The sequence below is a fragment of the Panthera onca genome, chromosome A3 (genome assembly GCF_046562875.1).
Source record: "Panthera onca isolate mPanOnc1 chromosome A3, mPanOnc1 haplotype 2, whole genome shotgun sequence".
In the NCBI taxonomy this organism is placed as follows: Eukaryota; Metazoa; Chordata; class Mammalia; order Carnivora; family Felidae; genus Panthera; species Panthera onca.
Genome location: NC_138341.1, coordinates 60948148 through 60963986, shown reverse-complemented (window position 1 = coordinate 60963986; position 15839 = coordinate 60948148). Strand labels below are relative to the sequence as shown.

General features: G+C 35.8%; 1 protein-coding gene across 3 annotated transcripts in view; it reads right to left on the bottom strand.

The window, feature by feature from the left end:
• USP34 (ubiquitin specific peptidase 34) overlaps positions 1-15839 on the bottom strand; it is a 249644-nt gene that overhangs the window by 81307 nt on the left and 152498 nt on the right. For all 3 annotated transcript variants that reach the window (XM_078444514.2, XM_078444515.2, XM_078444516.2), the window contains 5 exons: positions 15094-15219; positions 13929-14051; positions 13048-13131; positions 12474-12560; positions 2229-2429 (listed from right to left, as the gene is read on the bottom strand). In XM_078444514.2, coding sequence (XP_078300640.2) covers positions 2229-2429; positions 12474-12560; positions 13048-13131; positions 13929-14051; positions 15094-15219 — 621 coding nt within the window. The remainder of the gene's footprint in view (positions 1-2228; positions 2430-12473; positions 12561-13047; positions 13132-13928; positions 14052-15093; positions 15220-15839) is intronic.

Sequence of the window (15839 nt, the reverse complement as noted above, 5' to 3'; positions counted from 1 at the left end):
CAGATCGAAACCCTTCTGGGCACTTATGTTATAAGCACTGTTCCCATCCTGGAGGTTTGAATCCACTGCAGCAGATAACATAGAAAGCACTGTAACACAAGGAATACAATGTGCCACATGAGCAAAAAAAAGAGAGCAGCAACTAAACCTGTCCCTGGTGAAATCAGAACAGCTTTAAGGAAAGCGGTCTAGGCTGGAATTTGAAAGTTCAACTTGAAATTTGAACGTTCTGAAAAGCTTTTTAAGGATAACAAATGAAATAATGCATGACAGTAAATTATGAAAAAATTAGTGTTCTTCCTCACTATCTATAGAGTATCAAAACTGGCTAACTTTGTCTCTAGAATTAATATAACAAAGATTTTTGTTCCCAAATAGCTTAATACATTAAGTTCTGATTATGATAAACCAATGGAAAAAAATATTTAGTAAGCACCTTTTCTAAACTATAGAAGTATGTGCACAGAAAAAAATCATAACTATTAACGGTAGTCACCTATGACTAGGAGGATAGGTTCACCTATATATTCCGAATTATTGTCAATAAGCATGTACTTGCATATACTTTTTAAAAAACAATATTTTTAAATTCCTTATGTATGTAGTTTATATCTATACTATATATATTTATTATTAAAATCTCAAGAGGATGGGGCGCCTGGGTGGCTGAGTCGTTTAAGTGTCCGACTTTGGCTCAGGTCATGATCTCGTGGTTCACGAGTTCGAGCCCCGCGTCGGGCTCTGTGCTGACAGCTCGGAGCCTGGAGCCTGCTTCCGATTCTGTGTCTCTCCCTCTCCCTGACCCTCCCCCCATTCATGCTCCGTCTCTCTCTGTCTCAAAAGTAAATAAATGTTAAAAAAAAAAACAAAAAAACACATTAAAAAAAAAATCTCAAGAGGAAACCACTAATCAAGGTCAAAGCTGTGAAGTTATTTAATGAGTTAACGGAAAGGGGAGCTTTTCAAATTATAACTTGGAAAGATTATTCTGGAAAAAAATTAACTGAAACATTATAGCAATGCAAGGTTAAAGTAAGTAAGTAATTGGCAATAAGCAATACTGGAAAACACATTTAGATTACACTGTAGTCTCCATAGTCTATTTTAATTGTATTAGCTGTAAATGATTTGGAATACTAACAAAATCATCTGGCCCCTTTAATCTCCAAAATTCCAAAAAGGAAATATGCTTCAGGTTTCAATTTTCACCAGTAGTTTCCAACCTATGTTCACTACAGAACCTATTTCTCTAATCAGAAACAACTCACAATTCTAGAGTTTCTAGGGTCAGCTATGAGGTAAGATGCTGTTCTCAAAAGGTTACAAATGAGGAAGAGATCTCACTAAAAACCTGTCTTCATCTGTCCCCATTTCCCAATTCAGGGATGGAACAATTCGAACAGCAAATATTTGATCACATGAACAAAAGAATCCACAGCCAGAAAGAATTCTAATTATACTTGTGGATGTCATCCTGGTTATGGTGCCATTTTCATTCAGCTCTAAATATACCATTCTATCAACTTGCTTTGTGATGTTAGGGCTGGTACATCATAAACTAAATTCCTCTTTTGCCAGCTGGTTTCTATGAGGTTCCATTAACCTGGGACACTAGAGAGATTACTTTCTTGCTTGTTCTGTCAGCATTGAAACATAAGTATTTAACCCATTTGATTTCAGAAGCCATTGATTTCAGAAGCAGTAGCAGAACACCTTCCTCAGAGGCCTAAACTGCAGGCCAACAAGATCCTTATAACCTCCTCATTTCTGATTAACCCCAAACCTTTTCCATATGCTTCTCAAACCCTAGAGGTGGTGAATGGTTACTCCTTTGGGTTACCTCAACATTTTCCTTTTACATACTTAGTCCTCCAATACATACACGTAAAAACAATTATTTACTTTAAATCACCTCTGTTCAAACACCTAGTGGGGCTTATTTCCCTAAATGGACCCTGACAAATTTAGTATATAAATTACTGTGTAAATGACTAACTACAGTTGGGGAGTACAGCAGAATGACATTCATTCCTGAAATTTGGATAATAAACTGAAAAACATTACTATTTCATAATTACTACTCAATTTAAAATGAAGGTATCACTTCAGCAGTTACATCATATTGTAGTAGTCTGGGATCATATTCCTTATGCATTAGCGTATTCTTAACTCGATAAAACACAAATAGAATTCATTACTATAATCTAATGGGAACTTCTGTACTTTACCTCTGTTAATCTTGGTATATGAAGACCCTTGGCATGATCACCAGCAGCCTTTCTTGATTTACCAGGCCAAGTTCTTTTCCTATGGCTTTCTGCTATACCAGACCAGGCAAAGACATCGTGATAAGCTAAATCCAAATCGGATGGATCTATTGCAAACTGGCATATTAACTTCAGCAAGCAAGCAAGACAGTCTAGCTGCCACTGTGGAGAAGAAGAAAATGTCATTTCCCTATTTTGGTTAATTTAATATGGCCACTATATAACCTGAAATTGAAAGCTAGAAAATAAAATTAAGAGATGAAGTACTGTTGTTTTTCCATGCAAATGACATATACTCCAATATTCTGGAGCCAAAGCAATTTCCCAAAATTGTAAAAAATAACAGAAGATTTTGCACTTTACATAAGGAGATTTAAAATAAAAATATTTTTGGTAAAATATTTCATATGAAAATTAATTTCTGATTTAAAGCTCTACTTTAGAATTTTAAAAACACCTCCTGTGAGTAAATTAGTAAGTATCATTTATGTGCAAGATGAAAGTTTCAGAGTGCTCACATCAACAGCTATTTTCCACTCTTCCTAATCCAACTTCCAAATTGTATAGCTAAACCAATATTCCAGGTAATGCAGCAATACTACATTAGATTTTCAAGAAAGTTATCAAGAAATTTCAGTAAGAATAGTCTTTTTAACAAATGATCCTAGAAAACTGAATAGTCATACTGAAAAAAGTAAATGAAACAAACCCCCAACTTCACTCTACATATAAAAAAAATTAACTCAAAATGCATCACAGAAATAAATGCAAATAGTAATTATAGTAGAAAAAAAAAAGGGGGAACATACTTGCGGTCTTGGAGCAGAGATTTCTAAATAAGATATCAATTTTGTTAAAATTAAAAACCTCTCTGCTTAAAAGACACTGTCAAAATAATGAAAAAAGCAAGCCACAGATTGAATACAAATATTCCCATACATACATGTAGTGGAAAAACTTGTCTAAAATAATTAAGGAAAAAAAAAAGTCTTACAACTCTTTGCTAAGGTGGAAAGGGAAAGGAAAAGGAAAGGAAGAACAACAACAAAAAAGTCCACGATACGAACAGACACTTCATGAAAGAAAAAAAAAAAAATCATGGTCTTAAAAAGTATGAAACTTAAGAGATTCAGTGAAATAAGTACTAATGAAGGAAATTTATAAACACTTACATTAAAAGAAAAAGATCTCAAATCAAGAATCTAACTTTCCAACTTAAGAACTAGAAAAACTAAACCCAAAGCTAGAAGAAATAAGGAAATAATACACAGCAGAGGTAAATAAAACATAATAGAAAGACAATAACAAAAAAAAAAAAATCAATGTAAATAAAAGTTTATTCTTTGAAAAAAACAAAACCTTTAGCTAGAACTAAAAAAAGTGAAATTTGTCAAATCAGACATAAAAGTGGGAATTTTTCTACCAATTCTACAGAAATAAAAAGGATTCTAAGAGTATAATAGATAAATGTAAGCCAAAAAGCCAGATAACCTACATGAAATGGACAAATTCCTAGAAACACAAAACCTACCAAGACTCAATCTTGAAGAAACAGAAAATCTGAATAGATATATAACTAGTGATGAGATTGAATCAGTATATAAAAATCTCCCAATAAAGAAAGCCTTAGACCTGATAACTTCATTAGTAAATTCTACTAAACATTTAAAGATGAATACCAATCCTTCTCAAATTCTCTAAGAACAGAGCATTCCCAACCCACTCTATGAAGCCAGCACAAGCTTGGTATCAATGAAAGAAAAAGTCACTACAAAAAAAATTACAGACCAAGATCCCTGAGGATTAATGATGCAAATATTCTTGAAAAAACGTTAGCAAACAGAATTTAGCAACACAATAAAAGGATTGTACATGACCAAGTAGGATCTGTTCTTGGAATGCAAGAATGACTCAACATACAAGAATCAATCAATACTCCACAACAAAATGAAGAAAAAAGACCACCTGATCATTTCAATTGATTACATGCAGAAAAAGCACATGAAGTAATTCAACACTCTTTCATGATAAAAACACTCAACAAAATAGAAAGAGGTTAAGCATTAGACTCCTGAACTCAGCTCAGGTCATGATTCCAGGGCCATGGGACTGATGGCTATCTCGGGCTCCATGCTGAGAATGGAGTCTGCTTAAGACTCTCTCTTTCTCAGCCCCACCCTCCACCACTGCTCACACAGTAAGCAGGCAAAAACTCTAAAATTGAAAAGAGAAAGAAAGAAAGAAAGAAAGAAAGAAAGAAAGAAAGAAAAGAGAGGAAGGAAGGAAGGAAAACAAACTACCTGAGCATAAATAAAAGCCACAGATGAAAAACCCACAGTGAAAATCATATTAAATTGTGAAAGACTAAAAGCTTCTCCACTAAGATGAGGAATACTGGCTTTCCTCACTTCTGTTCAGCATAGTAGGGGAAGTTTTGGCCTGAACACTTAGGCAAGAAAAGAAACAAAAGGCATCTAAGTTAGAAAGGAAAATTATCCATTTGTAGAGGATATATAGAAAACCTTAAAGATGCCAAAGAATAGCTCTTAAGATAAATGAATTCAGCAAAGTACAGGATACAAAGCCAACACACAAAATTCACTTCCATAGGTGAACAATGAGCAATATGAAAAGGAAATTACAAAAATAATTCAATTCACAATAGCATCAAAAGAATAAAATACTGGGGCGCCTGGGTGGCTCAGTCGGCTAAGCCTCCGACTTCGGCTCAGGTCACGATCTCACTGTCCGTGGGTTCGAGCCCCGCGTCGGGCTCTGTGCTGACGGCTCAGAGCCTGAAGCCTGTTTTAGATTCTGTGTCTCCCTCTCTCTGACCCTCCCCCGTTCATGCTCTGTCTCTCTCTGTCTCAAAAATAAATAAACATTAAAAAAAAAAAAAGAATACTTAAGAATTAACCAAGAATATGAAAGTCTTCTACAATGAAAATTATAAAACAATGCTGAAGAAAATTAAAAACAATACATGGAAACACATCACATGTCCATGGATTGGAAGACTTATTATTACTCAAAACAATCCGTAACAAAATATGACATTTTTTGCAGAGGAAAAAAAAAAAAACAACCCAGCTAAAATTCAAAGGGAATCTCACGGGACTCCAATGCCAATACAATCTTAAAAGAGAAGAACAAAACTAGAGGACTGACACTTCCTGATTTCAAAACTTACTACAGACCTACCGTAATCAACATGATGCGGTATTGGCATCAGATACATATGCAAATTAATGGAAAAGGGGCACCTGGGTGGATCAGTTGGTTAAGTGTCCAACTCTTGATTACAGCTCAGGTCATGATCTCCCAGTTCAGGAGTTCAAGCCCCACTTGGGATTCTGTCTCCTCTTTCTGCACCTCCCCCTCTTGTTCTCTATCTCTCTCTCAAAAGAAATAAAAATAAACTTGAAAAAAAAGATTAATGGAAAGGAATAAAGCACCCAGAAATAAACCCTCACATTTATGGTCAAATGATTTTTAACAAGGGTGCCAAGACCATCCAATGGGAGAAATGACAGTATTTTCAAAAAACAGTGCTGAGAAACCTTGGATATCCACATGCAAAAGAATAAAGTTGGACCCTTACACACTAAAACACCATATACAAAAATTAACTCAAAATAAATCAAGGCCCTACGGACTTCAAGCTGTATTACAAAGCTTGAATCATCAAGACAGTATGGTACTGGCCTAAGAACAGACACTCAGATCAATGGAACAGAATAGAGAACCCAGAAATGGACCCACAAACATATGGCCAACTAATCTTTGACAAACCAGGAAAGAATATCCAATGGAATAAAGACAGTAAAGACAGTCTCTTCAGCAAGTGGTGCTGGGAAAACTGGACAGCGACATGCAGAAAAATGAACCTGGACCACTTTCTTACACCATACACAAAAATAAACTCACAGTGGATGAAAGACCTAAATGTAAGACAGGAAGCCATCAAAATCCTCGAGGAGAAAGCAGGCAAAAACCTCTTTGATCTTGGCTGCAGCAACTTCCTACTCAATACGTCTCCAGAGGCAAGGGAAACAAAAGCATAAATGAACTTTCGGGACCTCATTAAATAAAAAGCTTCCCCACAGCGAAGGAAACAATCAGCAAAAGAAAAAGGCAACTGACAGAATGGGAAAAGATACTTGCAAACGACATATCAGATAAAGGGTTGGTATCCCAAATATATAAAGAACTTACCAAATTCAACACCAAAAACACAAATAATCCAGTGAAGAAATGGGCAAAAGACATGAATAGACACTTCTCCAAAGAAGACATCCACATGGCCAACTGACACATGAAAAAATGCTCAACATCACTCACCATCAGAGAAATACAAATCAAAACCACAATGAGATACCACCTCCCACCTGTCAGAAAGGCTAACATTAACAACTCAGGCAACAACAGATGTTGGTGAAGATGCGGAGAAAGAGGATCTTTTTTGCACTGCTGGTGGGAATGCAAACTGGTGCAGCCACTCTGGAAAACAGTATGGAGGTTCCTCAAAAAATTAAAAATAGAACTACCCTATGACCCAGCAATTGCACTACTAGGCATTTATCCAAGGGATACAGGGATGCTGTTTTGAAGGGACACATGCACCCCAATGTTTATAGCAGCACTAGCAACAATAGCCAAAGTATGGAAAGAAATGTCCATCAATGGATGAATGGATAAAGAAGAGGTGGTTTATGTGTGTGTGCGTGTATTATATATATACACATATATATCATAAAGATATGAAATCTTAAAGAATGCAATCATAAAGAATGAAATCTTGCCATTTGCAACTACGTGGATGGAACTGGAGGGTATTATGCTAAGTGAAATCAGTCAGAGAAAGACAAGTATCATATGACTTCACTCATATGAGGACTTTAAGACACAGAACAGATGAACACAAGGGAAGGTAAACAGAAATAATATAAAAACAGGGAGGGGGACAAAATACAAGAGACTCTTAAATATGGAGAACAGAGGGTTACTGGAGGGGTTGTGGGAGGGGGGATGGGCTAAATGGGTAAAGGGCATTAAGGAATCTACTCCTGAAATCACTGTTGCACTATATGCTAACTTGGATGTCAATTAAAAAAATAAAATTAAAATAAATTAGTTAAAAATAAATAAATAAATAAATAAATAAATAAATAAAGGCCCTAAATATAAGAGCTAAAACAATAAAACTCTTACAAGAAAAAGTAGGATAGAAGCTTGATGACAAAGGATTTGGACACATGATTTCTTGGATAGGACAGGTAACAAAAGAAAAAACAGACACACTAGACTTCATTAAAATTAAAAGATTTCATGCACAAGGCTATCCACAGAGTAAAATGGTAACCCACAAATGGGAGAAAACATCTGCAAACTATATAAAGGTTTAATATTCACAATATATAAAGAACTTCTAAAACTCAACAAAAACCCAACAACCTGATTCAAAAATGAGCACAAGAGTTGAAAAGACAGTTCTCTCAATGGCCAAAGAACATAAGAAAAGATGCTCAACTTCACTGTTTATTAAGAAATGCAAATTAAAACAACGAGATAGCACTCAACACCCATTAGGATGGTTGATATCAAAAAACCAGGAAATAAAAGTGTTGGCAAATATGTACAGAAACTTGTGCACTACTGGCAGAGATGTAAAATGGTTTAACTCCTGTGGGAAACGACATGGTGGTTCCTCAAAAAAATCTAAAAACATAATTACCATATGACCCAGCAATTCTACTCTTGAAGAAATGAAAGCAGGGTCTCAAAGATATTTATACACCTATATTCATAGCAGCATTATTCCCAGTAGGTATAATATGGAAGCAACCCATGAATGCATGGATATACAAAATGTAGCATATGCATACGATGGAATATTATGTATGCAGCCTTAAAAAGGAAGGAAATTCTCCAATAGACTACAACAAGGATGATGCTGGAGGACATTTTGCTAAATGAAATAAGCTAGTCACAGAAAGACAAATACCACATGATTCCATTTACAGGAGGTACTCAGAGTAGTCAAAATCATGGAGGCAAAGTACAATGGTGGTTTGTCATGGGTTGGGGAGAGGGGACAATGGGGAGTCACTGTTTAATAGGTATAGTTTTAATTTTACAAGATGAAAATAGTAATGGGGTTAGATGATGGTGATGATTCCACAACAAGGTGAAGGTATGTAACACCAGTGAACTACACACTTAAAAATGGTTAAGATAGTAAACCTTAAGTGTATTTTACCAAAATTAAAAAGGGCAAAGCACCATGAGGTAACACTACATACCCAGTAGAATAGCTAAAATTAAAAAGACTGACCACACCAACTGTTGAAGATATGAAGCAACTGGAACTCCCATAAGTCGCATGGTACAACTGCTTTGGAAAACACCTTGGCAGTTTCTTACAAAGTTAATCTTACATTACCATATTATTCAGCAATTTCTTTTCTTGGTATTTACCCACAAGAAACAAAAACATATGTACACAAAAAGATTTGTGTATGAACATCTGTCAACTTTATTCATAATAGCCCCAAACCAGAAACTCAAATGTCCATCAAGAGGTGAATGGATAAGGAATAGTATACCTATAAAAGGATATACTACTCATCAATAAAAACTAACAACCAACCAATACATGCAACATTTATCAGGCTCAAAATACATGTTGACTAAAAGACACCAGTTACAAAGAATACATATTGTAGTATTCCATTTACATGGAATTCTATTAAATGCAAATGTAATCTTTTAACAACAAAAAGCAGATCAGTAGTTGCTTAGGGCTGGATGGTTGGAAGAAGGGAGGAACTGATGGTAAAAAAGCAGGACGGAACTTCTGGTGTAATAGAAATATTCTATATTTTGTTTGTGTTGGTGGATTACACAATTATATACATTTTCCAAAACTTAAAGGTTCTGTTTTTTTTTTTTTTTTTTAAAGTAAATTCATTATCAGAGCACCTGGACGGCTCAGTCGGTTAAAACATCCGTCTTCGGCTCAGGTCATGATCTTACGGTTCGTGGGTTCTAGCCCCGCATCAGGCTCTGTGCTGACAGCTCAGAGCCTGGAGCCTGCTTTCAATTCTGTGTCGCCCTTTCTCTCTGCCCCTCCCCCACTCATGCTGTCTGTCTGTCTGTCTCTCTCTCTAAAATAAACATTTAAAAAATAAATAAGTTTATTATGTACTGAGTATACCTCAACTCCATATCACCTACAAAAATTAACTTAAAATGGATCAAAGACCTAAATGTTTAAAAACTAGCTATAAAATTCTTTATCTTGACAGAGAGAAAGAAAGAGAGCATGCACAAGCGTGTGAGAGGAGAGAGAAATAGAATCCCAGGCAGGCTCCCACCTAACGCAGGGCTCCATCTCACAAACCCTAAGATCACAAACCCTAAACGCAGGGCTCCATCTCACAAACCCTGATCCAAAACCAAGAGTTGGATGCTTAATGGACTGAGCCACCCATGCACCCCCAAAACTGAAATTCTTTTTTTTAATGTATTTTTTTAAATGTTTATTTATTTTTGAGAGCTATTGAGTGGGGGAGGAGCAAAGAGGAGGGAGAAAGAAGATCCAAAGCAGGCTCTGCAGTGACAGCACATAGCCCAATGTGGGGCAGGAATTCACAAACCATGAAATCATGACCTGAAGTCAGACGATTAACTGACTGAGCCACCCAGGCACCCCAAAACTATAAAATTCTTAAAAGAAAACAGAGTCATCAATATCTGTGACTTTGGATAATATACTACTTCCAAGAATGAACCTGGGGGGTGCCTGGGTGGCTCAGTCGTTTAAGTGTCTAACTCTTGACTCTGGCTCAGGTCATGATCTCTTGGGGTGAGTTCCAGCCCTGTGTGAGGCTCTGGACTAAGTGCAGAGCCTGCTTGGGATTCTTTCTCTCTCAGCCCCTGCCTCCACTGGTGCTTTCTCTCCCTCTCAAAATAAATAAACTTAAAAAAAAAAAAAAAAAGAATGAACCTTAAAACATTATGCTTAAGTGAAAGAAGCCAGTCACAAAGGACCATGTACATATTGTATGGCTCCATTTATATGAAATGTCCATAATAGGCAAATCCATAGAAAGTAGAATTAGATTAGTGTTTTCCCAGGGCTGAAATGTTTGGGGGAAAATGAGGAATGATTGCTAATGAATATGGCATAGGGTGTTTCCTTCTGAGGGGATCAAACTGTTCTGGCATTAGTGGTAATGTTTGCACAAGTCTGTAAATATACTAAAATATCACTGCTTTTTAAAAGGCTGAATTTCATTATATGTGAATTCTATCTCAAAAGTTTTTAATTTAAAAGTATACCTCAACTATACCTCAATTAAAAGGAAAAAAAACTAAGAAACAAGAATGACTGAATTTGTAAGTATTCTATAATATGTGAAGAGAGATGCAAATAGGGGTGTAAGCTGGCTTGCAAACTGTGTCTCAGGCATGCTTAGTAGCATCTCAGGCATTGCCAGGCTACAATGTGTCATATTTGGTAGTTAACATTATCTTATTAGTAATACTTCATAAAAATATCTACAATTTCAAAAGAAACAGAGAAAAAACCTTTAGCTTATGACTGATTTCCTGTAAGCCTTATTCCAAACTAAACTTAGAGCAAGTCTGCAAACAAAATTCCTATAAATGACACATAACTACTTGTTAACACATTTAAAATCTCCCACTTTGCCAAAGAACTAAAAAGCACATTAGAATTCTAAGAGAATTAATGGGGTAGTAAACATGACTAATAAAATGCAACAGATGTTATAAGTCACAGAACTATAATAATTAATAACTGAATAGAGGTATCTATTCTAAAAAGAAAATATCACAGTAAAATATATTTAAAAATAGAAAAATAAGTACTGAAACCAGTGGTAAGAATAACAACAGCTTGGTACATAATGATAGGTTTTCTAAATCTATTTTCTTTTAGTAACTTGGTATTAAATTAAGAACACTTGGGGCGCCTGGGTGGCGCAGTCGGTTAAGCGTCCGACTTCAGCCAGGTCACAATCTCGCGGTCCGTGAGTTCGAGCCCCGCGTCAGGCTCTGGGCTGATGGCTCGGAGCCTGGAGCCTGTTTCAGATTCTGTGTCTCCCTCTCTCTCTGCCCCTCCCCCGTTCATGCTCTGTCTCTCTCTGTCCCAAAAATAAATTAAAAAAAAAAAAAAAAAAAACACTTGACTCCTAGGTTCTAAGGTAATTCTAAACCACAGTACTAAAAAGTTAGTATTTGAATGGAATGTTTGATAATGCTACTCTACTTTGTTGGAAGTCAGGAAAGGGAGCATCCTTTATAGCAGTATCAATTTTTTAATATTCCACAATTTTATTTTCTTAATACTATATAGAATAGTGCTTCTTCACATTAATAGTTTATTTAAAAAAAAAAAGACAAACTTCCTTTTTGTTAAGTGCAAATGATTTTGTGAAATACTTTTTAAAAAATCTGTAGGGGCACCTGGGTGGCTCAGTCGGTTGAGCATCCGACTTCGGCTCACACCATGACCTCGCAGTTTCTGAGTTCGGGCCCCGCGTCGGGCTCTGTGCTGACAAGCGCAGAGCCTGGAGCCTGCTTCAGATTCTGTGTCTCCCCCTCTCTCTGCCCCTCCCATGCTCACACTCTGTGTCTCTCTGTCTCTTGATAATAAATAAACATTAAAAAAAAAATCTGTAGCCATATTCAGTATCTGTAAAAATCTTCTCAAGGCTTACTCTCAATTCCTGCACCTAATTCATTTCAGACCAGTCACAAATGGTCTAAAGACACTTATTTGAGTAGCACTACTATAAAGGAAGAAATACTCAAAACAAAATAAAACACTGAAAAAGGATGTTTTCCAATATTTGAAGACATAAACCAGTTCTTTTAAAAGCATCCAAACATTAAGACTGTATAAATACTAATATGTAATTTATTTACCTAAAGGAAAAAGATTTACAAATTACCATAATTCAGAGTCATGAATTTTGGCACTTAAATTTTAACAGGTGTCATGGAGAATTCTTATGAATAATTTTTATCAGACACCGTATTTTTCAAAACTTAGTTCTACTACACTCTATAATCTTCCTTACTACAACAAAGCATGCGGCAAAAGATATACTTGCTAACAAAAAATGGAAGTGCTTAAGACAGGACACTATTAACTGGTTAAAAACTGGTTTCACTTACCACAGTCCAGGATTCCTGCTCTTTAGGCTCCAGAATTCCAGAATTAAAAATTTCTAATAACTGTTGAAGCCCTCCAGCAGCAACAAACTGTAAGTAATTGTGAGAGTACCAGTAAGAGAGATGCAGCTACAAAATGTCTTGAAGACCTGCTTTTGATTCAGTAACTAGATGTGTGTGTATTTATGTATACATGTGTGTAAAATATGCATCTTTAATCTAGGAAATTACTCTGATTTAAATAACCAAAATAACTTCTATGTAAAGTGATAACCTACCTTATTTTCAAGAAAATTTTAAAACAAGATTCTTGCAAAAATCCATAAACGTATCTTTAAATTCCATTGACAATTTAACTATAGACACTGAAGTGTCCTAACAAAGTATTCCAATAAAGGAAGAAAATAAGTGTACCAAGGCATTAAATAATCTCACCTTATTACTGTGATTTACAGTAATACATGATTTTTAAACCATCCTTTATTTTACTAAATTTAAAATTATTGATTATGATACCTACTTTTGGAAAATTAGGGATAATTTTTATCAATACACTATTTAACACATATGATCAAACCTTGCAACTCCAGGAATTTTTACTATTTTCCACTTGATCCTCACTTGAATCATCTGAATCTGGATAAAGATCACTGTAACTTCCCTGTGGGAACAGCAAAAAATAAAAATAAAAAAAATAAAATAAAATAATGGTAAGAGGGGTGCCTGGGTGGCTCAGTCAGTAAATCATCTGGCTCTTGATTTCAACTCAGGTCATGATCTCACGGTTCGCAAGTCTGAGCCTCACATCAGGCTCTGCACTGACAGTGCAGAGCCTGCTTGGGATTCTGTCTCTCTCCTTCTCTCTCTCTGACCCTCCTGCACTCTAAGTAAATAAATAAACTTCAAAAAAAATGTTTAAAAAAAAATGAGAGAAGGTGGCAGGAGAAAAAAATTATTCTAGAATTAAAAGATAATAGGGGCGTCTGGGCAGCTCAGTTAAGCTACTGACTCTTGATTTCTGCTTAGGTCATGATCACATGGCCGTGAGATCAAGCCCTGCTTCAGGCTCCATGCTGAAGGTGGAGGCTGCTTAGAATTCTCTCTCTCCCCTCCCTCCCTCTCTCTCAAAAAAATAAAAACAGAAACAAAAAACCCACCACATTCTTGGAACACCATGGTGGCTCAGTCAGTTGAGCATCTGACTTGATTATCACTCAGGTCATGATCCCAGGGTTGTGGGATAGAGCCAACTATCAGGCTCCGCACTGAGCCTGAAGCTTGCTTAAGATTCTTTCTCTCTTGCTCTCTCGCTTTCCCTCTCCCCCACTCACATGATCGCTTGCTCTCAAATAAACAAACAAAAATAAATAAATAAAAAATAAAAGAATATAACACATTCTGGAATTTGGCTCCAGAGAAAATACAAGTATTTGACCGTAAGAATGGAAATGCAATTACCGTTGACTCTCTCCTTATCCTCCTGTTAGGTTTTCCCAGTGCTTCAATAATTTCCAGGGCATATAATAGCTTGTGAGCACTCTTAATTTTGAGAAGTTCTTTCCAATTCAGTCCATCATTACTCTTAAATTAAGAAAGGAAAAACATAGGTTTTCTCAAGCCAACTTACTAAGGGATCTCTCCCCATCAAAAAAAATTTAAAGAAATGAACACTATATAAGAACTCAAATATTACATATACCTTGAAGTATGTTCAAACCTATGAAGACCAACTGTATTAACTAGTATTCATGGCATGCTTAAAACACCAATTTTTCATTAAACTTTATTAAAATTAATAATGCAAACAGCAGCACAGGAAAAAAAACAACTCTATCTTATTAACTTTTAAAACAGATGAGGCAATGCAACATCTTCCCAATGAAAAAACCTATGCAGCCTAGCCGAATGCAACAACTTTTAAAGATACAGAAGCAGTAAAGTCTATTATTTAATACTTACAAAAAGTTACACCTGCACATTTAGAAGTCATATGCAAATACATAAACCTTAAAATACTGTTATTTTCTACTCACAATTTATGAAATGATATTCACACAATGTGCATCTCTGATAATATTATTAGACCTACTCTGAGTCATCAACCAACATTTCTCAGGCTTACCTTGTTCACATCTAAATCATTTGAGATACACGACCTTCTGAAATCACATGGCCAAGTCCCAAGTCATAGAAAACCATTAGTGAACAACATTAGGACACTGTTTTTTCATTCATCGTGTACGTGTTCTATTGCTATCTCTACCTAACCCTTTATTATATAGCTTTGAAAGAATAATCTAATTATTTACAAAGATATCTAACACTTACACTTGTGAGGTCGTGCCCCGATAGGAATATTTAAAACATATAGCAGTATGAAACACTAATATAAAGGCAAATTATGTTTTTTAAATATAATTTCAGAAAATATCCTTGCCTTGCATTAGGCCCATATTATTAAGTCTAACAAGTAAATGAACATTAAAATGAACTGTCACTTTTTATCCATTAAATGGGCAAAATTTTACTAAGGATACAGGTCAACAAGCAATCTTATACACTGCCAGGAGGAATATAAAATGGTACCATCCTCTAGGAGAGCAAAAAGATGTTATGGGTTTACCTGTTCGTCTGAGATATTCTGGAATGCCATCAACATGTTAGGACATGTAGGAAGAAGCATCAGTAGCTCCCATACACGCCTAGAGAGATTTTCTGCATGAAGATGAAGTTCTTCACATCTTAAGCTCTACACAAATAAGAATAACTGCTTATCAAGACAGATCACTAAAAAAAATAAACCTAAATTTAACTTTTTTGCATAAAATCCTTGATTATCAAATTTGGTAACATTTTTTAGTCTTACTTTACTTTTTAATTTTTTGAATGTTTATTTATTTTTAAGACAGAGAGAGAGAGAGACAAGAGTGTGAGCAGTGGATGGGCAGAGGGAAGGAGACACAGAATTAGAAGCAGGCTCTAGGCTGTCAGCACAGAGTCTGACTCGGGGCTTGAACTCACGTACTGTGAGATCATGACCTGAGCCAAAGTTGGACACTTTAACCTACTGAGCCACCCAGGCGACCCTAGTCTTACTCTAAAAGTAAGAAATAAGTCATTTGTTCCATAGTAAACAATTTTAATTTTTTAAATGTTTATTTTTGAGACGAAGGGAGAAAGAGGGTGAGTGGGGGAAAGGCAGAGAGAGGAGGAGACACAGAATGCGAGGCAGGCTCTAGGCTCTGAGCTGTCAGCACAGAGTCTGACGCAGGGCTTGAACCCACGAACTGTAAGATCATGACCTGAGCTGGAGTTGCACACTTTAACTGACTGAGCGACCCAGGCATCCCAACAATTTGTTTTTTAATT